At 43.9% G+C, this 27,321-nt stretch overlaps 1 protein-coding gene across 2 annotated transcripts; it reads right to left on the bottom strand.

Moving 5' to 3' along the window:
* Positions 1 to 491: 491 nt before the first annotated feature.
* EDEM2 (ER degradation enhancing alpha-mannosidase like protein 2) lies at positions 492 to 27,084 on the bottom strand. Of its 2 annotated transcripts, XM_045806123.2 has the most exons (11): positions 26,877 to 27,083; positions 26,546 to 26,656; positions 24,720 to 24,759; positions 21,284 to 21,389; positions 17,064 to 17,189; positions 14,516 to 14,727; positions 12,569 to 12,710; positions 11,147 to 11,271; positions 5,869 to 6,013; positions 2,930 to 3,051; positions 492 to 1,047 (listed from the first exon to the last, which is right to left on the bottom strand). In XM_045806123.2, the coding sequence occupies exons 1-11, from the start codon at positions 26,981 to 26,983 to the stop codon at positions 550 to 552; spliced, it is 1,734 nt and encodes a 577-aa protein (XP_045662079.2). In that variant the 5' UTR covers positions 26,984 to 27,083; the 3' UTR covers positions 492 to 549. The 2 variants fall into 2 exon arrangements, with proteins under 2 accessions (XP_045662079.2, XP_045662085.1); XM_045806129.2 differs by lacking the exons at positions 11,147 to 11,271; positions 12,569 to 12,710 and having other exon boundaries at positions 26,877 to 27,084.
* Between the last annotated feature and the right edge of the window lie 237 nt (positions 27,085 to 27,321).

Here is a 27,321-nt window from a genome sequence, read left to right as displayed (position 1 = left end):
CCTCGCTTCCTCAGAGGCCTTCCCTGCCCACCTTGTCTAACGTAGATTACCTCTCCCCATTATTTTCTAGCAGGTATCCTATTAGCTCATGGCACTTCCCATAATGTGATTTTACATAACCTACTAATTTATTTCTCTCTGCTAGAATTTAGTTTTCCTGAGAATAAAAACCCTGCCTCATCCACACTGGACGCTAGGTCTGCGGCTGGTGCCTGATAGTGGTTTGTGCTAAAGGGCAGGAGCACAGGCTGGGGCAAGAAGCGACAGACGTATTCATATACTAGATGAGATACTAGAAGATGGGAGCCTTGAAAGGAAGGGAGATTCAATCATCAACCCCTGGGGTCTGTGCAGTGGGCTGACTTTGGGTTCAGCTGTTTCTCCAACTGTATGAGAAAAAGAAATTAGATTCGCAATGCTTTTTAGCCATGAATCTCTTCTTTGAATCAAATCTTCCGAGACAAACCGATATGTAAAATAGAAAAACACGATTGTCAAAAGCAGGTTTATTGTCATAGTTCAAACACTCACAAAAAACTCGTCCAGTGGTTATGAGGAGTCCAGGAAAACCTGTCCCAGCAATGCCAACTTGGAGGTAAAGGGCTGACTTGGGCAGCTGAGCAGAGGGATCTTCTGCTTAGCAGACTTCTCCCTCGCCTGGTCTTGGTTCTCGGGTGAGGAGAGCGAGCCTGGCCCTGTTGGCGGTTGCCATGGCCCCGAGCTCATCGTTTTTTTCTGAAATCTCGACCTCTTCCGCTTGAGGGAGTAGAACTCCCTCATCAAGTCTTCCACTTCCCACTGCTCTTCCTTCAGCCTCCGGCAACAGTGCAGGGCGGCGGGGTCGATGGGGTGCGCTTCTGTGTTGAAGATGTAACCCCCGGCCCCCAGGATGCACTCCCCATAGGGGGTTATCACCGCGTCAAAGGTGGAGCCGTTGTTGTGGATGAAGTTGGCCGGGTCGAATAGAAGGTAGAGGTATTTCACAGTCTCGGCCAGGAAGAAAGACTCCATGCGGTTGTCCAGCTTGTGGTCTCGCAGATCTTTGATCTGCCACGAGGAAGAGGGAAGCGAGTCAGAACCAGCGTCACGGGGCAGCCGAGGGGTCCAGGGGGTCGCGTTAGGAATTCTTGCTCTGCCACTAAGCGGTGCTGAGCGCCTACCCCAGGGGTTGGAATCCTAAAGTATAGTTATAGGTCAGTCTTAGCTGTCACTCCTCCAGGGAAAACCCTCTGTTGACACCCCACTTCATGCAGACTAAACACCAAAGTCCTTATCACGGCCTAACAGGTCCTCCAGTCCGGCCGCCGCTCTCTCTCCCTCACCTCTCCGAGGCTCTCTCCCTTGTTCCTGCCTGTCCGACCAATGGGCTTTCTGCTCCGTGAGCAAGTGCGCACTTCGGCCCCAGACGTGCCCCGTTGCTTGTTCTTTCAGCCTGGAACACTCTGTCCTTCAGACAGCTAGCTCCCTCACTGCCTTCAGCTCTCTGCTCAGATACCCCGTCATCAAGGCTCTTCCCTAACCTCCTGAGGTGACATGAAAATTCCTATCCCCTTTATCCTACCTCTGTTGTGACTACACACAGATCTATCATCCCCTTTAAGGACACTGTAAAAATGTAGCGTCATTTACTTAGCTAATCCCCCTTGACGGGCGTGAAGGTGGTTATCAAGTATTTGGTTACTTATTATTACTGTAATAAGTAATTAGAGGTCTTTCTGAAGAAAAATTCATACTAAGTTTGCAGTCATGGATGAGTTTACTTCCTACATTTATATTCGCGTCTCAGAGTTAGAGATACATTTTCTTAAAACTAATTCTCAGTGGACATCTATTTTTCACAAAAAATGTGACTAAAACACGGACTTGATGTACCAAGAATTATTATTTGTCAAAGGCCAAGGAGTCTGACGCCTATTCCCATCATTTGCCTTGGAAGACCTCCAGAGGGCTTTCATTTTCATGGAAGTAAGTCAAATGTTCTTAAGAACTTCCCAATGGGCTTTTCCACTTTGGCTTTTCACAAAATACAACACATTAGACTCTAAAACATATCATTGCTTTATTTTCTCCCTACATATATATGTCTTTTAAAATATATATATATATATATATATTCTACTTGTAGAATATAGCCACATTACAAAATTTTGAAAAAAGAAGGATTTTTGGGGGTCTGTTTTTAATCCCACACCCTAAAAATCCTCAGTACACTTTTTGGTCAATTTTCTTTCAAACAATTTTCTTACACATCTGGTTTTTACGTGTCTGTAATGATGGTTTATTTATAGCTTGCCTGCTTGGGTCCTCTAAGGATGTGACATGGCTCTTACCCTTGACCCTTTTGCTCCCTTTTCCATGGAGCAGCTGGAGTGATCTCTCTAAAATACAAGTCAGATTATGTCACTGCTCTGCTGTCAATCCTACAAAGGCTTCTCATTTTAAGCAGAACAAAATGCAAACTCTTATACAAAGCCCTACTCAATCCAGCCCCTGCCTCCCTCTGAGACTTATCTCTTCCCCTTCCCTCCTCGCTCACTCCATTCCAGCCATACTGGCCTTCCTTCTGTCTCCCACATACAGTTTGTTGTTTTTTCCCACTAAAACGTCAGCTCAGGGGCTTGGTCTTTGTTCATTGCTAGAACCCTAGTCTAGCATGGTGCCCGGCACATAAAAGACATTCAATAAACATCTGTGAAACTACTAGGACTATTTCATCAAGGACCCCCAGGTTTGAATATAAGGCTATGGGACTCTATTTCCCTTCTGGAATCCAACTTACAGGCCTTTGCACAGAACTTTTCACAAAATGTACCCTTGTAAAATAAAGGCATGTGTACATCTCGAAGGTCCCTTCAGTGCTAACATTCCAGAGGCTCTTTAGCAGCAGGGGGAGACATTTCTCAACTCTTGGGCCTGTGGAAACACTTACTGTTGCAAATCCACACTCCACCTTGCTGATTTTTTCGATGGATTCCACAGCATCTCTTCCGAGTTCTAAGAGGGTGGGATCCCCCGTGGCACGATAGAGGTACATTGCACTCTCAATGAGTTCTGTAAAGTCCAAGGCAGATCCTTCACATCCAGGGCTGAGCGGGGAAGGCCCAGGGCCCATTTCAGGCAGTGAGAGACTCCTCCCCTCCATACCTTGTCCACAGGGCCCCAACCAGGAAGAATATGGGATCGCTCACGTAGTGCTGAATTTCGAGAACCAATATACCCAAAGCCTGAAGCTTAGTGGAGATCAGCACTAAAACTGACCATGGTCTTCCATTCCAAGGGGAAGAGACAGCTAGGTTCTGGGATGGAGAGGTGGCAAAGGCTACTCCCTGTCTCCCAATATTTGTCCCCTCCTTCTTCCTTAGTAACAGAATCCTTAACTATAGCCAAGTACACAACTGCTTAGACTGACAACTCTTCCCAGCAGCCAGGTGTGGGATTAAGGTCCCTGACACCATAGAGAGCCACATAAGTCCAGAAGTGAGAGAAAAATAAATACCTATCTTAATTAAGCTACTACTCACTTTCTGTCACTCACAGCCTAACCTGCCCCTAACACTTAAGAGTCTGAGCCTGTCATTATGAGGCCCTTTCTGAGATGGGATGGACAAAAAGATGAAGGTTAAAATATTCAAGAGCCAATCTTCAATCTAACAAAGAGATAGTCACCAGTTCACTGGGCCCAGAACAGGGTGATAGTCTTGCCTGACTCTACAACCACAATTGGAATCTGACATTCAGACATGGGCCCCATTTTCAGAAGAGTATTAGGCAACAGGAGTTGATCCCGATGAGAAAGTTTATTCTGGAGAAAAGAAAACCCAGGAAGATGTGTTTACTGCTTTCAAATATCTGAAGAGCTAGTATGGAAAAGAAAGATTTGACTTCCAGGGTGGCTCCGGTGGGTGGAGGGTACAGCTTAACAGACTTTTCTACTTCATCCATCTCTTCTCAGACAGGAGAGAACTCTCCCCTCCCTAGACCAACCTCTCCTCCCAATCTCCTTCCCCATTTCCTCCTGGGCCTTGATCAGCACTTGTCTCCCTTTTGATTTATTGCTGCAAACTCTATTTCTTACTTTCAGAAAAAAAGATCTCTGCCTATCTCCCAGTTCTCCCCCACCTCTCCCTCCTTTTACTCCATGGGTCTCTACACAATTGCTAATCTGATTGTTCATATTCTAAGACACAGGTGGGGGCACATTTACTGGTAAGTGAACACACTGTGTGTGTTCAAAGAAAGAAAAGACAGTGCTCCAGGGAAGCCTCTTGTCTTGCTGCTAGCAGCCGGCTGGCTCAGTGCACCCAGGCCCCAGCTATCTTGTCTCCTCTTCCTCATACATGGGCTTACGTTGGCTATCATTGTTTTAATTTCTTGTATATTGGCCAGCTCTCTAGAACAGGGTGATAGCCCAAGGCTTATTAGACTTGGACCTAGGGAGAGGTAAAGGCCCTTAGAGACCTTTAGGGCAGGTTCTGCCCTTCAGTACTGCCCATCAGAGGCATGTACCAGAGCTTAAGACACTGATCAATCTAATGAAAGAGCAGGACCTTATCTCCCATTCGCTATTGTTTTAGGGTAGGAAGGGTGACTGGACTAAGGCATTACTGGATTCCCAGCTGTGCTGCCTTACTTTCCACGGATGCCTTCCTGCCAGCCTATCCTGCAAATGGAACAGGGTGCCCCTGGAAACAGTGAGCTCCCTGTCACTGGTGCTAACTGAACAAACACCAGATAACTACTTGCCAGGGCAGTGACGGGAGGATCTCAATTAGAAGGCCTCTCAGGTTCCCTCTAACTCTGAGAATGCACAAGCCTACGTCCTACGTGTAGTCCCAAACTGTCTTAATTTTATCCATTGGTAACCCGGGGCATAACACCTTCTGAGCTTTCTCTTAAAAAAAAAAAAAAGAAGAAAGGAAAGGAAAGAAAGAAAAGAAAAGGAAAGAAAGAAAAAGCTGTGAGAATGCATGCATGAGAAATACCAAGAACAGCAGCCTCGAGGAATCAAAGTGACTAATTTGCTCTTTGCAGTTGCTGTTTTACTTCCTCTTCTGTTCCCTCCACAACTCCCACGACAATCTCTTGAGCTAGAGGAGGAAGGAAATGGGGTAGAGGAGGGCAGAATGGGCAGAAGTCACCAGAAGGCCTGTCCCACAGCTCAAAGGCATTCAGGTGGGAAGGTGGGAAGAGTCTAACAATAGAAATGTAACCCATTTCGGGGTGGGGGATGACTGTGTGTACTGACTAAGCTTCCTTCCTCTGGCCCCCTTCCCCTTCTCCTCCTTACAGTGTTTAACTTTCCTGCAGTGAATCAGAGGATCAGAGCTGGAAAGGAACTTTAAGACAGTTATCAAGTGTGTAATACCTTCCTTCTCCGTGCCTTGATTTCTGACCTGCAAATGGGGAGGTGGACAAGGATGATTCATTCCTAAGGTCCATTCCAGAGTTTTAACATTCCATATTATAGAAGCATAACTCACCTGACCCAGTGACTTAGGAAGTTTGTCTATACTTCTGAAATCCCGATGGCAAGAACTCAAAAGGAGTCAACTTAGCTCTTCTCTTTGCACTCACTTGCTCAAGTTTGAAGGAGCCTAAGATTTAGTTAAGAGGCCTGGGTACCATTCCTACCTCGTACACTTAGTCTTGGGCAAGCCAGCTCAACCCACTAAGTTTCAATTTCCTTATCTGAAAATATATAGGTAAATAATTCCTACCAGGAAAGCCACCCAGAGCCCTGGAAGTATCAGATGGGAAAAAAATCAGCTTGTGAGTACTTGTGAGGTATGGAGCCTCACAGAAATGTGAGCGTTTGGGGTTCAGAGAACCAGAGCCTGCGGGTTGTGATGGGCCAGAGATCCTGCTTACCTGGCCGAAGAGGGTAGCCCTCTCGCTTCTCCACTGTGTATCCCTGAGGAATGTTGTAGAATTCTGGGAGCCCCCCAAACTGCTTCCATACAGTGTAGTAGTTTAGGAAGGTCCTCATGGCATTGTCGATGTCCCCAATGAGGCTCTGCAAGAGAGAAGTGGTTGTCAAACAGGCAGCCACCAGGCATAAAAACCCACATACAAAAAAACTCCATGTACCAAACCCCACGTACAACCTCGGGGAAGAGACAGCAAAGGCTTTGGAGCCACAAAAGCCTGAGATCAAACCGAGTCTGCCATTTGTTCATTTATTCATTGTTTGACCTTGGCCCAGACACTTACCTTCTCTGAGCCTCATCTCTCTGATGCAAAACACAAAGCATCTAAGTTACCGTGAGGGACAAAGGTTATATTCCCTGCTCAGTCAATGCTGGCTACTATGGGTTTTAAGGAGGTAAGTCAGCTATCTAGTTCAAATTTTTAAGAATGGGAAGGTTGATTTTACTAAGCCTCACTTCTACCCCATACCCCAAATGAATATGTATTAGTTTGTAAACATAAATACATGTGGGACTCTATTATTTCCCCCACATAAAAGATTGCTTATTAAATATACAGTTCTATACTTCCTTTTATTCATTTAACAGCTTTCTTTGATTTTTCATGTAAGTACATAAAAAGCTCCCTCCTCCTATTTACACAGTTTCATCGTATTCCACTGCTCGGACCACAATTTAACTAGTTCCCTATTAACAGCCAGCTGGATTGGGTCCAGTGTTTTGCTATTTGCTAGAACAACCAATAGTGTAGTAAATAACCTTGTACATCTGTCACCTCAAACATATGCAAAGTTTACCTGTAAGACAAATGTCCAGAATCAGGATTGCTGGGTCCGAAAGTATACACATTTGTAATTTTACTAGCTGTTGCTAAGCAGCTATTAATAGTAACATAAGCTTGCAGGGAAACAGCTTTTTGACATCTGACATTTTTGACATGACCTTTGGGTGCCTTGTGGATAGGCCAAACTTAACATTTCCCAAAGTTCTTGGTTTCCTCACTTTCCCACAAGTTGCCCCCTTACTGTCACCTCTCCCTTCTTAGTAAATGGCACTTAGCAGCAAATGGTGGTCATTCTTGACTCCTCCCTTCCCTCCACCCCCACATCCATTCCCTCAGCAACTCCTGTCGATTCCATTTCTAAAACCATCACGATTTGTCTCTCTGTACCTCCAGTGCCGCCGCCTGGTCTGGTCACAAGCATGTCACACTGGAATCCCTTCCACAGTCCTCTCACTGCTCCCACCACTTGTCCTCATGTCCCTCTCCAGTGCACTCTCCCCACACAGCCAGAGCAACTGCCTTCCTACAGACACCAGATCTCAGGGCTTCCCAGGGGCTCGGCATAGAGTCCAGACACCTCCCCATGGCCCTCAAGGCCTTGCACGACCTGGGCGCTGCTGACCTCCGCTGACTGATCTTTCGCTCCCCTGGACTGTGGCCATACTGCTTTGCTTTGTTTCTGATAAACACCCAACTCTTCCCTGTCTCAGGACCTTCACACATGATGTTTCCTCCACCTGGACCATCATTCCCCCTCTGATTCTTGAAATACCAGCTTTAATATCACAAGGGAAGAGGCCTTTTTCCCTCAAGTTTAGGTCTCCATCCAACATTCTCTCTCAGCCTCTCATTTTGTTTCCTTTGTTGCGACTTATTATTTTATGCATTTGTCTGCTTAATTTTTTCTTTTGTGTCTCACACTCTACAAACTGAACAAGGGCAGCGCCTGGAACACAGCAGGCATTCAAATATTTGTTGAATAAATGAATGAACAAATTGAACATATCTAAGCCTCCTTTCTTCATCTATAAAGCAACATTTACCTCAGTGCGCCATGATAATTCTGTGTAAAGTGCCTGGCACATAAATCATTCTCTTTAAATATTTAATTTATCACCTCTACGTGTCAGTCACACTACAAGGCACTGACTAGATGTTCAATAAATGTTAGCTTTTAGTGTTTTTATAATCTCACAAAGAATGAACCTACGATCCCTGGTCAAGCCAGGAAAAAGTACCACACCAATGGAGATGAAACTCTTTCCTTCCTTATCACACCCTCTCTTTTATTTTCTTAATTTTTATTTAAGGAAATTTGAAAAAGAGGTATAAAAAAGTCACCTTTAACCTCACCAAAAAAATAACATAGTTTTGATAATTACCTTTCCAATTTATATTCTATTCAGAGTTATAGAAATATTTTTTTAAAACATACCAGAATAAAAAGGTAATCACCTTCTTAATCTTACAGTAACAGCCATTTACATTTTTGTCTTCTATTCCTTAATTTACAAAACCAAAATTCTATGGAGTTGTAATCAGTTTACACATAATATAAAACCTTCATGTATATTTTGTTATTGTTAAATCTGATTAGAGAAATTTTTTTAAGAATTTAATTATCACTCCTAATTTCGCACTATAGTCCAACAGTATGTTTCATTCCTTCACATTTTGATTCTTGTTCATTATCTCTTCATGTAACACAGGAGTTCACATACATTAATTTTTTAAAGTTGTATAATGACCCGTTCCATTAAAATATAATCATTCATTTGTTCCTCCATTAGCGGGCATTTGGATCATTTCTAGGTTTTCTTTGTCATGAACTTTGCTGCTAGGAATATCTGTATACATGATGCATCTTTCCCTCTTGAGTTATTTTCCCGGGGAACATGCACAGAAATGGAATTTTGCAGGGTCAAAGGGTGTGGTCAGTGATATGGCTGGGTCGTACAAGAAGGTTTCCCAAGAGGAATGTAGTCACAAATAGTTTTAAGGCAATAGATTTCCAGATCCTCTACTTTCCTAAAATGGTTCTGCCGGAAAAGATGCTTCTAACACAAAGGCAGGCTATCTATTATCACTGTTTCCTTCACAGTTACCCTTCTGCCATTTTACCTTCTGCAGCAATCTCTAACCTTCCTCTGGAACACTGTCCCGGGGAATAAAGACTTCCTGAGCAACCAAACTAGGTTAAATCTAAAATACTGGTGTAGGTGTTGGAAAAAAGGAATGACTCTAAGCACTGTGTAACAAATTCTTTTGCGTATCAGATAGTTCCCAGTACTCTGCCTTCAAAAAACTAGAAGAGGAACTGGTCAAGTTGTCAGCAGAGAGATCATTAAAAATGACTTCTGATGACAGATTATATGATTATTTTCATCATATAAAGAATGAGCCATATAATATTGCCATTTTTGTAGGTCAAAGAGTGGAATACTGGCAGTTTTGTATGTTTCAATCTATGAAGTCAATGATTACAAAGAACTGAATGATGGGCACCTGGGTGGCTCAGTTGGTTAAACATCCAACTCTTGATTTTGGCTCAGGTCATGATCTCAGGGTCATGAGATGGAGCCCCACAGGCTCTGCACTGGGCGTGGAGCCTGCTTAAGATTCTCTGTCCCTGTCCCTCGGACCCTCCCAGTCCCTCCCTCACGCTCAAAAAAAAAAAAAAAAAAAAAAGAACTGAATGATATTGCAATAATCAAACTCTTTCCATTCCCACCTACCTATTTATGTGCATAAGGCTCCTCAGCACTTACATGTGAAAAATAAAAACAGGAATAAAACTTTTGATACATAACCATGTCCTATTTTACCAATATGTATTATTCACACACAAATACACAAACTACTTATAAATGAAAAAGCCCTGAAAATCTCATTAAGAAATGTATTTCTGATTAAACTGCCTTTATGTTTTATAATTATTTATCGAAAACTGTAAGCTATTAATGTTGCTCTACTTATTTACCTACTAATGATAACTAAGCCAAGAAGGAAACAAATTTAATACTCAGAGCCTATGAGCACAGGAAATTTTAAAGTATTTTAAATTTCTATGTATAGAGAAATTTTATTACAAAGACATAAGAAGGTATCAATAAAATTTATCCAGAATAAAATATAACAATTAGGATAAAATCCTGCTGGAGGAGGAGAAGGAAAATATGAGTTCGAGGAGAAAAAGGAATGGTATACAACTATTTGAACTCATTAAGATTAAAAACACGCAGGGGACTCCACAGTTCTTCAAAATTCTTTTAGTGGGCACCCAAGCATTAAAATTTGAGTATCTTAGAAGAACCGGACCTATATTTAATATTGTCAACAAGTTTTCTCTGAGCCTGTTTCCCCATCAGTAAAATAAGAAGACTGGCTAAAAGTACGCAATGGGGGACTAGTACATGAATTGCAGTATATCAATTTAATGGAATATATGCATCTGTTAAAAAAAAGTAAAACTGAGGGGTGCCTGGGTGGCTCAGTCGGTTAAGCATCTGCCTTTGGCTCAGGTCGAGATCCCAGAGTCCTGGGATCAAGCCCTGCGTTGGGGTCGCTGCTCACTGGGGAATCTGCTTTTTCCTCTGCCCCTCCCCACTGCCTGTGCTCTCATAATCTTTCTCTCTCAAATAAATAAATGAAAATTAAAAAAAAAAAAAAAGTAAAACTGACCTATCTGTATCAATAAAGATCTCCAAGACATATTCAGTGAAAAAGTACATGATGTATTCCTATCTATGTAAAGAAAAAAGGGTAGATATAAACATGCATATATTTATGCACATGGATTTCTAGAAAGATATACAGAAAACTGATAATAGGAGCTGGACTGGGGAGGGGGGCTGTGGGTGGGGCTCAAAATTTACCTTTCACTGTATTCCTTTGTGTGCTTTTAAAATTTACCACCATCTATATGATATTACCTTTTCATAAAATACAAAAGGAAACTAGCTTATAAAAATATTATGGTATACGTAGAGGGCTGGTTAGATGCGCTCCAAGAGCCGGCCCTCCCAGCTGCGAGTCCATCAGATCATATAATGGAAAACAATAATGACGGCATGCAGAACAGAACCAGCTGCTTTCATGCCCTTTCTCAGGCCCACTGTCAAGAATGAGGAGATTTGACAGAAATGTCCAGTGGAGAAACAGTTGTTGCCAATGGCTATTACCACCCAGCCAGGAAAGACACTTGCTACTTTAAGTGGTATCACATTTCACAGCAAACTGGAAGCTCAATTCCTGACACCTTAAAGCTCCCTTTGGAAAATTCAGCTTGGCAGAATCTTAAGTCTGCCTAATTCACTCCAAGTCTCTCTTCTGTCTCCAACCCAAGTATTCAAGCAACTGAAATACCTTATTTGACTTATACATCAGAATGATGTCAGTCCCAGAGAAAAATGCCCACCTCTCTGATCATTCCTACCTGAAGACCAGGCCAGTAGGCCTCTAACGACTGGAACACTGGCATGGACACAGTCCCCTTGTACATCTGTACCCACAGGTACCAGTCATCGAAGCGGGTGTAATTCCGAATGGCTTTGTTATATTCTGCAGAGGAGATGCAATAAAACACAACAGAGATCATGGAGACGAAAGGCAGGTCTTGACCACAGAGCATGGACTTAACATTTCTGGAAGACCATATGATGGTGTAGCTTCAAAGCAGACTAGGAAGCAACAAGGCACAGAGGAAGGAGCATGGGTTCTGGAGCCAAACTTCCAGACTCAACTTCCAGCTCCAGCTTTACCACCCGCTAGCTGTGATCTTGGGTAAGGTTTTCCTTCTTAAGCCTCAGTCTCATTATCTCTAAAGCGGGGAAAGTAATGCTATACACTTCATGGGATGGATTGTTCTGTCATTCACTCACTCAACAATATTCACTGCATATCTGCTAGGTACGGGTACCTACAGGGTGGCAAACAAGACAAAATGCAGGCCCCGGGGCACTTACATTCTAGTGGGAACTTGAACTAATACCTCTCCCTAGATTGTAAACCCATGAAGGGCAGGACTTTGTTTTGTTCATTGCAGAATCCTCAACACTAGGATAGTGCATAATAATTACGCACAATAAACTATTATCTAAATGAAGTACCAAGTACACATGCAAATAAATAAGACAATCTCCAACAGTGCTGTAAGGATGAAATGAAATAACAATCCATGTTTGGTGCTTGGCGTGGCACATGACACATCAATGGTACTCACTAAATATCTGCTGAATAAAGGAATGGCAGCTATAATGATAATTATTACTAGGTGCCCAACAATTCCTCAATTTCATTATTATTAGTGTCCAAGGGCCTGGAGGGTAAAACACTTTTATTCAAAAGGCATTAATCAACTACCTACCTCATGCAAAGCACTGTGGGAAATATAAAGATGAATAAGGCAAGACACCGCACTCAGTAGGAGGAGCTATTAACGGTGGATGACAGCCGACCGCACCAACGGTGCTGAAGGCCCTAAATTCTGAGGAGGGATCAAGCTACTTTGTGGGCAAGGTGACATTTCAGCTGCGCCTTAAAGGGTGAATAAAATCTGGACACATGAAGACAGGAAAAAAGGTATACTAGGCAAAGGGAACACACGTGCAATGGCCAGGAAATAAGAAAACTGGGGCCAACACACAGAACACGGCAGTGCACGTAGCTCTTGCAGGAAGGCCTGAAGAGGTACAGTGGGCACCAAGGAGGCAGTGTCAAGTCCATGCTGGCTCTGAATGCAGACTCAGGTACTCAGAACTGATTCTGTAGGCACTTGGGAGCAACTGAAAGTTCATAAACAAACCAACTGTCAATGGGAAAAATCATGGCAAAAGCCTCCTTACCCCGCCCTTTTTACCTAGGAACATGGCCATGAGTTTCTTATCCTGAAGCAAAATGGCTCCTTTCACCAGGTACTCAAAGTAGGAGTCCACACCAGCCCCGATGCCTGAGTCCTGCGCCACCCACTTTCCAGTGAGCACATCGATATGGTTGCCAACCTGGGAGGAGAGAGAGAGGAGAGAGAGAGAGAGACATGCACACGTGCGCACACACACACACACACACACACACACACACACACACAATCCCAAGGGAGGGCGCAAGACCAAACAAGGATCTCCCCATACCCCTGACTGGCCAAGTCAGATGCAAGGCTGGCACCCCAGTACTCTTGGGAGCCATGCAGGCTATCAGGGTGTGGCGCTGGGAGGTCACAAACTCCTATCCGGTATCAGTCACCAATTGAGAACTGCTCCAGGCAGCATTAAGTCCTGGAACTTGCAGCTAAAGGCAAGCAGAGCAGACCCTGGGGCCCCAGAGAAGGCCCGTAGGGAAAGAGACACTGTCGGAAGACAAGCCGGTATGCACAGAGAGATGGTAAGGGCTGAGAGGATATGGAGTCCACTGCGGTTCCAGTGCTGGAGAAAAACCTGCTTGTGTTGGACCTACTAAGGGAGTTACTAGCCTCCAGAGTTGCATCTTCTTAAGGGATTTTCAAGGATTCCTCATACAAGTTTCACTTTTCAAGCTGAGAACCAGACTTGCACAAAATGTGTCCCTGCTTGAATCTCTTTCAGACAACTCAGTCTTTCTAAGTCATAGTGACTCACCAAAGGAACTAGTATTACATCAACATTACTGCTCCTGTAACTGAGGATCAGAGAGGTTGAGTGACTTGTCCAGGATCACAAAGTTTCGATGCAGCAAGGCCAGGGGTCAAACCCAATTCTGACTAAATCTAGTGCTATTTCCTGGATAAATTTGGCTCAGTTACTGTTAGTTTCACTGGATTATCTGACTTAAAAGCTGAAACCAACCTTAGAGATCACCTGGCTCAAGGTGTGTTCAGTCTCCATGGGTTAATAGGTGTTGGAGAAGAAAGGGAAGCTCTGGGGTCAAATAAGTTTGGAAAATGTTGAGTTAAGCAGAGTTAAACAGATTTATTTACTATAGGATTTCATAACCTTTAACCTATTCATGTTCATTATGACTCTCCCAAAAAAGACGCTACAGTTGACTCTTGAACAATGCAGGGGTTGGGGTGCCAAGCCCACACAGTCAAAAATCTGTATATAACTTTTGACTGTCCAAAAACTTAACTACTAATAGCCTGCTCTTGAGTGGAAGCTTTACTGATAACTTAAAACACTCAATTAACACATACTTTGTATGTTATATGTATCATGTACTGTATTCTTACAACGAAGTAAGCTAGAGAAAAGAAAATGTTATTAAGAAGATCATATAGAAGAGAAAATATGTCTATAATACTGCATTGTAAAAAATCTGTGTATAAGTGGACGCATGCAGTTCAAAGGTCAATGGTCAACGGTCTATGTAGTATTCCCCAAACTTAACTGACTAAGAATTACCTTTTCATAGAACAGCTAGCCATTCAACATCTCTCAGCACTGGTGTTCTAAGAAAACCCGTTTAACAAACACAAATGACAGTAAAAACAAGGGCCAGATGGGCTGGCAATCGAAGGTCGCCATGTGAGTCACGGGCAAGAAGCGTATGACCTACCTCCTAGAAATCAGAGAAGCTCAAGGAATCAAACCTCAACAGAGCCCCCCTCCCTGCCAGAGGATGGGCTCTCTCATGTTCTTTTCCCCCGTGCGAAAACTTGAACTGGAGGCTTGGCTAACTTTCAGTGTCCTGACGCGAAGTCCTGGGCCACTGCTGAGGTCACCCTAAGTGCCCCTTGGCTAAGCTGCAACTTAGTGCTCGGAGCCACAAGTCTTACAAGCAAGGGCTACGGTGGCCGACTTGACTCAGACAGAAAGGGTAGCAGCCGACCTACCAGCCCAATATCCGACCGGCTCTCCCAGAGGCGCGTGAGGGCCACTCTGGCCACGTCTTCAAACACGGGGTCACCAGTGAGGCTGCTCAGGGTGGCAAATTCCACAATGAAGGTCCCGATGCCTGCCGTACAGGTGACAGGGGTTTCTCCCGGGTTCACACCATGAAGCAGGTTCACCGTTCCATAAGGCATGCCAGTGGGGGTCTGAAATGCTGAATAATCACAAAATAATGATCCCAGACTGGAGTGGGGACATAGGGATGGTTCGACACACAGACCCAAACCTGAGGCCTCAGCCGGCACTTCCCTCTCTATCTCCTGGGTGATCTGCTAGAGAAGGAGCCAGAGAGGGATCGATGTCATGACTACAGGTCCTTGGTGGCCACCTAACCCAGATGCTGTCAAGCACTGATCAATGGGACCCTCGGGCTCTTGCCCATGAGGAGGAGGAAAGCAGCGGGCTGTGCTCCAGGCTGCCATGCCCATGCATGCCCGCTTTGGCTAGAGAGCTCCATTTTTAAGTATTTTACATGATGCCTTCAGAGGCCAGGCAGGTAACGTAATGGGACGTACGTAGGGTTTAGGCTGTAGGAAGTGGTGGGGCTTGTGGCACCCTGAAGAGCATGCCCCAGGAGAAGCCATTCATACACTTCTCTATTTTTGAGTTTTATTGAGCTATAACTGACAATACAGCACGGCATGAGTTTAAGGCGTACAGCATAAAGACCTGATTTACCTCTACGCTGAGATGCCGAACACAGTAAGTTAACATCCATCAACTCATATAGATTCAAAAAGAAAACGCTTGGTTTTTTCCCGTGTGATGAGAGCTTCTTGGATCTACTCTCTTAGCAACTTACAAACATACCACACGGCAGTGTTAGCTATGGTCATCACGTTGTACATTACAGCCCCAGTACTTATGGATAACGGGAAGTTTGTATCTTTGACCACCTTCGTCCAATTCCCCTCATATGCTTTTCCAAATACAATTATGACCAAATGAAACCTATCTGCAGACCTGAAGCACTCCCAGAGGAGGCAGTCTGAGATCCCTGCTTTAAATAGTTTAGAGGGTAAACTATTGTAATTTTTTTTAAGGATATAAATCGCTAAACTACTGATGTGGTCCAACCCTCAATTTATAGGTAAGAAACGTCATGTCTGTACGGAAGTGACTCAAAGGTCATACAGAGAGAGCCAAAAAGAGCTGAGATGGGAATGCCTGCCACGCGCCCACTCTGTTATGCTCTGCCCCTCCCACCTTGGTGCCTTCCGATCCAAGGCAAGGAGCTAGATAAACAGCCAGAGGCAGAGACTTCCTCTCCAGGCCAAAAGGTCAAATAACGCCAGAGCAGCCCATGCGTCACAAAACTATGAACAAAGTTATCAAAACTTCCAAGAACCACAAGGTCCAGCCACCTGATTGTAAGTGGCAAACTTGCTGTGTGGCAGGAACAAGTGGCAAGCGAGGAGAACGCAAGTCACAACCACGGGGCTCAAAGAAGTATTTCCAAAAAGCCAGACAGCGTTGAAAAGAAGGGGAGTGACAAAATCCTATTTCTTCACCTGAATGGCAGATCCATGGGGGTTTGCGCCAATAGGTACTTTCCAATATGTATATTTCTCAATACAAAATGATTTTTAATGACCGAAAGAAAAGGAGGGGAGCAACCAAGCAGTGTGCGGTATGAATGAATCACACAGGATATGATGTTTGTAAGGAGACACTCAGGCTATGAGCCGTGAGCCGTGAGTGGATCTGAACCCAGCTCACTCACTTTCCCCGCTCTTCTCCAGAAAGGGAGAACTGTGATGGCCAAGAGGTTGGTGAAAGCCTAGGATGATGTGTTTGGGTGTGAACAGTCCCAGAGTCTCCACCACGCCCTGAAGAGAACACAGTGTCCAACTGATGCAGACGAGCTCAGCTACTGCCACACCAGACAAATACACTGAGGCTTGGCCCACAGCCCTGGACACAGCTTAGCTACAAAACAAGTCCCCTGCACTTCAGTGGTGTTTGAGATTCTCCAAGCACTTTCTTCTTTCTGACCTCATTTTATGCCTCTCAAAAAGCCAATGTGGCAGGCAAATGGGAATTATTATTCCCTTTTGATAGATGGGGAAACTGAACCAAGGAGAGAAGAGTGACTTGGTCAAGACCTTGGCTGGTCCAGAACCAGGGGCTACTAATGCACAGATCAATGGTCTTCTCTGGAACCCTTTTATTCCACCAGGGTGTGGGCCTGGGAGGAGGCAAAAGGACTCGCTCAAATAAGAGCAAGAGCCTTCCACCTACAAGGCTGGCCTTCAGTGCCACCCTGCAAACAGTAATGCGGTCAGCTCAGCCATCCTGGGCCAGGGTCCCAGAAAGCCCTCAAAATGCCCAGGACTCTCCTGATTTCCATGGTGGGTGCCCAGAGGCAGAAACAGCAAGTGTTTGGGTGAGAAACAGCAGAAAAAAACCTCAGCATTGCCACTCTGGTCTCCAGCAAGAGAAGCAGGACCTACTGGACTTCCTTTCCCCTCACGTCAGCGTGGGTCTTACCTGGGAGGAGTTTTCGGGCCGCCTCCTCAGCCATCCTCAGGAGAGGCCCAGAGCAAGGCCAGCCGGCCTCCACTTCCACCCCAGCCTTCTTTGACAGCAGGTGAGCAGACAGAAGTCCTCCTACCACTACAGAGAGTACAAAACACAAGAGTCAGAGTCCCAAAGACCAGTCTTTCCCTTGTGTAAATTAAACCTACATGTTGGGTGGCTGCTGGGAAGGGCTAGAGCCACCTAGTGAAAAAATCCCTTAATCCCACATACTGGTACACTGTTAAGCTTACAAAGTTGTTTTTCTCTTGGTGGGTCTCAAAGACAATGGCTATCACTTGTTTTTAGTCCCGTCGTTTATGAAGCACTAAGTAATATTATCCCCTCTTCAAGTGAAGATACTGAGGTTCAGAGAGGTAAAGTGACGTGCCCTGGGTCATCGATCCAGCAAGTGGTAGGGCCAGGTCTGTCTGACTCCAAAGCCTGTGCTCATTCCACTTGGTCACTGTGTCTCCCAATCCCCCTGAGACCTGGTAGGGGGAAGGGCAGAGTAGTTATTCCCTTCATTGTATTAACTCATCTATTTGAACTTATAGGACTTATAAAAAGACGTAAATGTTCAGTATCAGAATATGGCTAAATAGATGTCCTGAATGGCCCTCTCATTGAAAAAAAACTGGTGACCTTGAGCTTCAGTTTCCCCTTCCTCCTGTCAGAGGGGAAAGAAGAAACAAAGGCAAACCTACCCAAAGTGGAAAGTCTGATAAAAGATACCACCATAGGGGCGCCTGGGTGGTTCAGTCGTTAAGTGTCTGCCTTCGGCTCAAGTCATGATCCCAGGGTCCTGGGATTGAGCCCCGCATCAGGCTCCCCGCTCAGCAAGGAGCCTGCTTCTCCCTCTCCCTCTGCCTGCTGCTCCCCCTACTTGTGCTGTCAAATAAACAAATGAAATCTTTTTTTAAAAAAAAAAAAAGATATCTCCATAAAGTTGGGATCTAAAAGAATTATAGAGTACGTGTAAGGATGGATTCAAAATAAACCCTACCCACCTCCCCTAGCATTCAGTAAGGGAGACTGCACGTCTCAGATCTTAATGCCAAGCAAAGGGAGGGGAAAAAAAGAAAAACAACTTCCCTAAGAAGTAGTAACTACAGGCTGGTGCTCATGAAGTTTTACAGCTTGAATTCACACTAACTGAGTAGTCTACAAAAACTCAAACTTTTAGCATAAAGCAGTTTTTGGGAGATGGTGCCTCCAGCCAAATGGCAGAAGTAAACAAAAACTCTACCTGGAAGAATCCACCTTCAATCTAGGCCTCAAAGAAGCCAGAGATAAAGTCTAGGGAATGAGTATACATTAAAAGCTAAATAAATCACAAAACATACAAAGAAACAAAGCACTGGGAAATTCTACAAACCAGCAGAAATGACAGTAGAACAAGACTTACCAATACATCAAATATTGGAATTATCAGACACAGAACACAAAATAATTATGTGGAAATGTTTAAAGAAATAAAAGAAAGGTTTGGAATAGACAAGTATGGAGCAAGAAATTACAAAAATGACCAAGCCTATTTACAAAAGAACCAAACAGAATTTCTAAAAGTGAAAAATATAATAATTGGAATTAAAAAATTACATAGATAAGTTTAATAGCAAATAACATATATCTGAAGAGAGAATTAGTAGACTTGAAGACAGATTCCAAAAAAATTACCCAAAATGCAACATAAAGAGACAAAATTGTTTTAAAATGTACTGAAGAGATTTGGAGGATACAGTCAGAGGTGTAACATCTCTCTGGCTGGAGTTCTAAAAAGAGTACAGGGAGGAAATGGGGGAGAGGCAATACTTGGAAGGGAAAATAGTCATGAACTTTTGAAAACTAGTGAATGACACTGATTCACAGATTCGGGAATCCCAAGCAAGATGATAAAACGAAATCCACATCTACGTACATCACAGTAAAACTTCAGAACACCAAAGGGGGGAAAAAAGATCTTGAGAGCAGAGCCCATGTAACAATGGTTTGTTTGTTTGTTTTTGTAACAATGGTTTTTGAAATTGGATGATGGCTACACCTAGTTCATTATATTACTTTCCCTACTTTTATACATTTTTGAAAACTTCCATAATAAAAAGTTTTCAAAAGGAGGGGACAGCCAGCATAAATAAAACCGATCGTCTGCAAAATAATAACAATTAGACTGACAGATTACTTCTTAACAATGACAATGAAATGAGAAGACAATGGAAAGATTTCTTCCATGTGCTAAGAGAAAAATCCCATCAATTTAGAACCACCGTCCTGCCAAATTATCCCTCAAAGACCCAACAAAAGCAGTGAGATAAAGACATTTCACACAAACAAAAGCTGCACTAGAGGACGTTCTAAAGGAAGTACTTCAGATAGAAGGAAAGGGATCACAAATGTAAAGTCTGAGACACAGGAAGGAAAGATGATCAAAGAAGCGGTAAATATATGAGTAAATTTAAAACCTCAGCTGTATAGAACAGCAATAATGTATGGAGGGCTTGAGACAAAAAACAAAAATATGTAACTATAGCATACAGGTCAAGATATCCTCAGAGCCAGGTTTTGTATTATTCAAGAGAATAAAGATTTTCATTAACTCTAGACTTTTGTTAGTTTGTTAAATTTTCCAGGGAAACTATTTAAAAAGCTAGATACTGAGCATAGTTTCTACATTAATAAAAGGAAAATGGAATAAGGGAAAAAAATCAATCTGAAGAAGGCACACACACACAAAAAAAGAATGAAAAAGAACATAGAGAAGATGGGACAAATAGCACAAAATAATACCACAGAAACAAATGCAAATACCTAAGTAATTATAGTAAATGTAAATGGATTACATGCTTCTGTTAAAAGATTGTCAGAATGGATAAACAAACAAAATATAATATGTAATTTATAAAAGATCTATCTGATCATAAAAATATGGAAAGATTGAAAGTAAAAGAGTAGAAAAAGATCTGGGTCAATGAACCCCACCAACCAAAAGAAAGCTGGTATAATTATATTCATATCAGCAACAAACGTGTAAGGGAATCTTAACTCACAGATGATAAACTGGACTCAGAAGCTGTGAACACAGCAGTGAGCATGGCCTCAAACTCAGGTCTGACCCATAAACCAGGGTTTTGTATCATGCGGTCCCTCTGTTCCCTACTTTTTCTAAAAATGTTATCACATACCTGCAATACAAGTTTCATTGCAAAACACATCAAAATAAGGGGAGGAAATATAACTCGGCTTCTGGAAGTGACAGTTTGTTAAGCCACTGGTGGTCTAGGGGTTCAATGAAAATAAGGGTTGTACTAGCTTCCTAAGAATCACTGGAAACCTGATAAAAATATTGCTGCTATGACCCAACCCAGAATTCCCAATTCATTAGGTTTAGAGTGGAACCTAAACATTCAACGTTTTTAAAGGTCCCAAGTGGTTCTGATGGACAGCCAGCTTTGGAAACTAATGCCCTAGACTTGCACTGTGTAATGCAGTAATCATGAACCACACGCCACTATTTACTTTTTTTTTAAAGATTTATTTATTTATTTTGCGGGGGAGGGGCAGAACGAGACAGTGTCTTAAGCAGACCGCGCAGGGCTCAATCTCATGACCCTGAGATCATGACCTGAGCCAAAACCAAGAGTCGGACACATAACTGACTGTGCCACCCAAGTGCCCCCATATGTCACTATTTAAATTCAAATTTGTTAAAATTAAATGAAATTAAAAATTCAATTCTTCAGTTGCAGTAGACACATTTCAAATGTTCAATAGCCATGTGTGACTAGTGAATACAACACTGGACAACACAGATACAGAATATTTCCGTCATCATAGAAAGTTCTATTGGATAGCACTTCTTAGACAGTAATCTCCGAGAAGGCAAGGGTTACATCCTTCTTGTTCATGGCTGGCTGTAAGCCTACCGCCAAATATATGTTAAATATGGGAGTCATTTTGGCACATTTCTTTTCAATCTTTTCTCTGTCCCCTGCTCATGTCTGAAACTGATGGGGGATCCTGAGGCCTCCACACCCCACCCTCCGGGGGGAAAGAAGATCTCTGTCAGTCACTGGTTTGGGCCAAGTGCCCTGGCAGGGCTGACCCTTATGATCCTATTTACCACCTCTTGGTTTACAAAGAGGCAAAACTCCACACTCTCTTTTCTTCCAAAGGCCCTAGAAGGCCGCCCTCACCTCGGATGTTGGTTTCGAAGACGGAGGCATTTACATCAATATCAAAGTCTACGTTGTCCTGGAGCACTTCAACCACTCTTTGGAATTCTGAGACATTCCCCAAAATCTGGAAGGGAAGAGAGACTTGACACTGAGGCTCTCTCAGGCTTGAAGGCACTGAAGACGTTGGATCAAGAGTCTGGGACCTTTGCTGGTGTGGCCCTCACTTATTCAACTTAAGACCTCCAGTTTCTGTTCTAGGACTGGTGACAGGAGAAGAAAACACTGAGATCTAGAAATCACCCAATACCAAGAGACCGATTAAGTAGATTCTTAGGTACCAATTCAAGAGTCACTATGTACCCACTTAATGGAAACAATATAGACTAAACTGCATGAGGAAATCCTAGCTTGACAGTTGCAGTGGGTATCTGTTGTTTTTAAACTTCTCTGATCACCATCATCCTTGCGGAAAACACTGCAGGTTGGTTGGTCCAACACTGATCTCCAATCTTCTTTAAAGGCTGGAGATCCAGATACTTGCTTTCTCTACCTCCTTTGCTGCTACAGGTGACTGTGCTACCTAGCCGATGCTAAGCCTTCAGAAGTCTAACAACAGTACTTCTGGGAAAGCTTCTGTTTTCCTAATAAAAAGGGACAGACACCGCTGGCATGGTGTTTACTCTTCTTTCTGCCTTGAAAGCAGACTTGATTTTTGGAGCTGTGGCAGCCATTTTAGACCTTGAGGTACTAAGCATGAAAATGAAAGCCAATACACTAATGATGGTAGAATGGAAACATACAAAGAGCCCAGGTCACTGATGGCACAGTTGAACAGCCAACCCCATGCTAGAAATTACCTCCAGACGTCCTTTCATTTCAGAAAATTAAACCCTCTTCATTTCAACCATCAGCCAAATGCAATTCTACTACCTTTTATTCTGAGAGTAGTGCCCTAATTCTCTCTTGAGGAATCACTCTTCTTCCACAGTTGCTCCTGCAGTTTGGGAGAGGCTGACTCCATCCCCTCAGCTCCAAGAATGGGCACTTGATCTGGACCACTGTACTGCATCTCTTGGCCAGTGACTCGTTCAGGAATAAGTGTGAGACTCAAGCCAGATCAAGAAGACTCAGTTCATGGAATTAATGCAAAAGGGCTGATTCTTCCCATACACAATGAGTGGGAAGTAAATCTGGAGCTACTCTTGGCTACTCTGCCAGCATTAAGGAGAGCCCAAGAACACAGCCGACAAAGAAGGCAGAGATAAAAGATGGAGAGACTCCTGAAGACATTGGTCATATGCCTGGATCCAGCTGAGTCTGAGGCCAGCCTTTACCTGGACTTTCTAGTCACCTGACTCAGTAAATCTCCTTCTTGTCTCTATCAGTTTGAACTGGGTCCCAGTCATTTGGAACCAAAACAGTCCTGACCATCTCAGCATTCAAGCTGCTCAGTGATTTGGACTCAACCTTTTTTTTTTTTTTTTAACATTTTATTTATTTATTTGAGAAAGGGAGAGCATGAGCAGGGGAAGCAGGAGAGGGAGAAGAAGACTCCCCACTAAGCAGGCAGCCTGATGCAGGGCTCGATCCCAGGACCCTGAGATCATGACCTGAGCCAGAGGCAGACACTTAACCGACTGAGCTACCCAGGTGCCCCTCAAACTACCTTTCTGACCATGTTTCTCACTGTTCGTCTTCATCTAACTTATCCTCATCTACTTCAGGAATACTGGACCCATTATTCCCCAATTTCTTGCCTTTAGACATGTTGTGCCCTCTGCCAGAAATTCCTCCATCCCCTGTCTTCCCATTTCCAAATCCAACCTGGCTTTGTCTGTCTGTCACTTCTCTAGGAAGGAAGCCTCTGATCCCTCCAGCTAAAATGAACCACTTCATCCTTTAAAAGACTCCAGTAACTTTATCCACACCAACTCTTATGGTATCTGTTTCTTTTCACATCAAGAGAATCTTTGCCCGGGAAGGAGCCTCATTTATTCCTCCTTGCCCAGCGTGCCAAGCACAGCCCATGGAGCAATTACTCAACAAATGCTTACTGAATGATTACACGAATCTCTTTCCACACTACAGTTAGTGATGTTCTCAAAACAGAAATCTCAGCATTTCCCGCCCTCTACTCAAAATATTTCGGTGGCTTTCCATTGCTCTCAAATTAGACATCAAAATCCTTAACATAGTGAGCAAGGGCTTCCATCATCCTGGTCCCCAACAGGGCCTCCAACTCCATTTTGCTTCCTGCACTTTCTTCGCCACGTCCCAGACATACTGGCCCTCCTTCAATTCCCTGCGTCTGTCACACTCTCTCCTGCCATGAGGCCCTCACACAGGCCCACCATTCCCTCTGCCTGGAACACTCTGTCCTCCCCCACTTCCCTTGACAATGGCTTCTCCTTCAGATCCCAACTTGAAGTGTCACTTCACTGCCTTTGGTAAGTCCCCCTTGACCTCCTCAGTCTAGGTCTGCTTCCTTTGTTACATGGGCACTCACAGAACCATGTTCCCTTCCCTCAGAGCACTCACCTCAATTTGTAATTCTGTGTCCTTTAGGATTATTCTTTGATTCTTTGTCTACCTCCCTAAAGTCTTAACTCCAGGAAAGCAGGGACCATGTCTATTTAAACTCACCACTGTAACTCCAGAGCTTAGCATGGTGCTTGGCATACAGTGGGCCCCCAATAAATATTTGATGGACAACTACATACAAATAACATTAAGAAAAAAAAAAAGCAAAATTATATCTACACGGTGATCGCAATCATGTAAATGCTATTAATATATATAAAGGAGAAGGCAGGACAGACAACTAGAAACAGTGAAGTAGGGAGAAAGCTGTTAAATCCTCTCTCGTGACCTTAAGGAGGACAAATAAGACTTGCAGTCGTACAGAATTAAGCTCAAGTCCTAGCCCTGCCATTTCATAGCTGTGGACCCTGGCCAACCCATTTTCCCTTTCTAAGCATAAGATTTTTCCACGCTAAGGAGTAAAGGTACACACCTCATGGGGCTGTTGGAAGGATTAAGCAAGAGAACACTTATAAAGTGCTTAGCACAAGCCCTACACATAACACACTAACTAGTTACTGCTACTATTTTTTTTTAAATCACTGAACATGTCCAGTTAGAATGTAAGCCTCTTGAAAACAAGGAGGGTCTCAAAGTCTCCATATCACCCACAGTTAATACAGGCCTATCCCAGTGCTGTGTTCATAACAGGTCCTCTATAAACCTCTGCTGAATAAATGACCCTGAGTACGTTTGGAATTCATCCTTCTCCTCAATCTAGCTGGGCAACCAGAACCTGACGGTTCAGAATCTGGAGATGAAAATGAAAGGCCTAAGTGAAGAATTCGTTCTTCAGCCACAGTCAAGCTGCCGAAAGAGGAAGGATCTTGGTTACACAATGGTGGTGAGGAAAAGCAATCGTCAAGACACTTACCAGCAAAGTGTCCAGGGCATCAATGAGCGTCAGAGAAAAACTGTAAAAGGACAGAAATCCCAGCTGCTTAGTAAGAAAATCAAAGACAAGATAGTAAGCCTTCCCCAGATCAGATACCCCAAAAACTAGTAAGGGAGGCACAGTGATGCCTCCGCCCCTCCCAGCTTCCAGTCACAACAGAGAAGCCATAGTGAAAACTGCCAATAAGCTCTGACCCATTTAATGGACCTGGGAGGATGGGCTGATATTGCTCAAATGGTTAAACCACGTCATCTATATGCACTGGCATTCTTCTCTGCCATAGGGAGGCAGTATAGGATTGTAGCTTAGGGCACAGGCTTTTCCACATCTAGGAATTTCTCTCAATGTGTACACAGCTGTATGTTTAAGAATGCTCACGGCAGGATTGTGTAGAGTAGCAAAAAGCCAGAAGTAACCCAAACATACACAGGTTGAAGAATGATTATCTAAATTGCAGTACATTTAAACAGTGCAAAACTATGAAGCTTGTGTCAAAAATGATTGTTATCAAGAGTTCTATGGGCTGTTAAAATATTCAAATTATATAGTTAAATGAAAAAGACGAGGAATAGAATAGGCAGTGAGGTGTGTTTCTGTCTGGATTTTCAAAAAGAGACATATAGACAGGAAGCAGATAGCAGCTGTTTGGGCCAGTGGTCGTGGAGGGAAGGGAACTTTTTAGCATGACAGAAATGTACTCTATCTTGACTGTGATAGTGGTTACTATATGCTTGACGTAAGTTCATTTTATTATATGTAAGTTATTCCTTTAAAAAGCTGATTTAAAAAGATACACATATACATATTTATATGAAGGTATAAACTGAAAATATTTTGGGGAGGATACACAAGAAATCAACAGTGGTTGGAATTCTAGGGTACGGGAGAGACTCCATTGTATATGATTTTGTACTGCTTGAATCTGCCATTTGCTTACATTTTTTTTTCAGCTAAAAAAAAAAAAAACAGCACAAATTTTGTTGAGTTAACTTCTCCTGTCCTTAGCATACTGATTTGTTAAATGGAGAAAACCAGCACTTAACTCCTAGGGGTGTTAAGAAAATTAAATGAGAAGACACAAGTAAAATGCTTAGCACCGTGTTTAATCAATGTCAGCCTCAGCTAAATGCAATGATTCTTCACTCACTCAGCAAGGAACAAGATAGAGAATTCCAGCTCATAAATTTTTATTCTAGTGGAAGTGAGAAAGACAAACTAATAGACAAGTGAAAATGATAGTATCAGAGAGCGACAAGTGCTACTAAATAAATAAATGGGGTGATTTGTGAGAGCGACCTGTACGGGGTGGGTAGTTAAGGGAGCTAATGCTGAGGGGACATTTTGAGCTGAAATCTCAAAAAAGAGTCAGTAATGTGTGTTTCAGTTACTAACAACAAATACTCTGAAGTTTCAAGTTTGGAAGCTACACCCCTTCCTGGGCCTGTCTGCCCAATTATAAAACGAAGGGGTTGGGTCTTCTGACTTCTTGAAGCCCTTCCTGATAGCCTAGGACTCCAGAGATTTGTCCATTTGTCGAAGGCCCCACTGCTGGTGCCTGTTACTGTCGTGGTTGGAGCCCAGAGGTCCAGCCCACCAGGCTAACCCAGGTTTTTTCCACGGTGGGATCCAACTTTCCAGGAGGCTGGGTGGATTCTGCGAAATTGGAGGGAACACGGCCTCACCCTCGCTAGGAGCTTTTCCGGAACTCGTGAGCAGACCGTGAAGCCACCAGCCCCAGTAGACCCGCCCGCCTAGGACCGGACTGCCACACCCAAGCCGCCCCCTTGCTCCTCCACTCGCACTACCTGCCCCAGGTGTCGTGCCCGTCACAGGTGAGAGGTCGCAGCTCGTCGTAGGGAAAGGCATTCTCCAGGTAGCTGTCGTAGGCGTGGTAGAACATGGCCTTGACTCGCTCCCTGGTGTGGGGTACGAGAAATAAGGCAGGGGGCCACAAAACGAAACGAGGCAGGGAAAAGGACAAGAAATAGGGCGGAAAGTGGGAATCACCACCTGAGCTCAGTGGCGGGGTCCGAGCAGGTCAGGGTGGGGGTTCTGGGACCGAGGGAAAGGAAAGGGGCCGGGTCTGCGCTTCCCCTTCCCCAACTATGGAAGGGCGAGGAGCCTGACCCCCTTCACCTGTAGTGAGCAGGGTCGGGCGCGGTGCCTTCCGGGCCTGGCGCACCATGGTGCAGAGGCAGCAGCGCGCACAGGAGTCCGAGCGCGACCAGCTGCCGGAAAGGCATAGAGCTCGTGTCCTGTCAGCGCCGCCGCCGCAGCAGCAGCCACCGCCACCCGCTCATTCTGGGAGCCTCTGCCGGTTGTTCCGGGAATCCGCGCCACTGCGCCTGCGCGCTGATGAATCGGTCACCCACATCCGGACTACAAGTCCCAGAATATAACGGGCGGCGGAACCCAGACAAAGAGTATCTTGGGACATACAGTCCCTGAAGTGGAAATGAACGTGGCTGAAAAACAGTGGCTACAACATATACTATAATTAACTAATGTTTTAGCAACAGCATTTGTTGAGCACTTATTATGTACTAAAACTGTATTGAACACTTTAAATGCATTATTTTTT

The sequence above is a fragment of the Ursus americanus genome, chromosome 22 (assembly GCF_024610735.1).
Source record: "Ursus americanus isolate L20-20 chromosome 22, mUrsAme1.1.p, whole genome shotgun sequence".
NCBI classification, from domain to species: domain Eukaryota; kingdom Metazoa; phylum Chordata; class Mammalia; order Carnivora; family Ursidae; genus Ursus; species Ursus americanus.
Note: the sequence above shows the minus strand (reverse complement) of the source record. Positions and strands in the feature narration are given on the sequence as shown.

Coding starts and splice junctions, on each gene's coding strand:
- EDEM2 (XM_045806123.2), bottom strand. CDS start 26,983: ATGCCTTTCCGGCAGCTGGTCGCGCTCGGACTCCTGTGCGCGCTGCTG. Junction 14,728..17,063: donor GGCCCGAAAACTCCTCCCAG/GTAAGACCCACG, acceptor GTGATTATTCAG/CATTTCAGACCCCCACTGGC. Junction 12,711..14,515: donor GCCGGTCGGATATTGGGCTG/GTAGGTCGGCTG, acceptor CTCTCCTCCCAG/GTTGGCAACCATATCGATGT.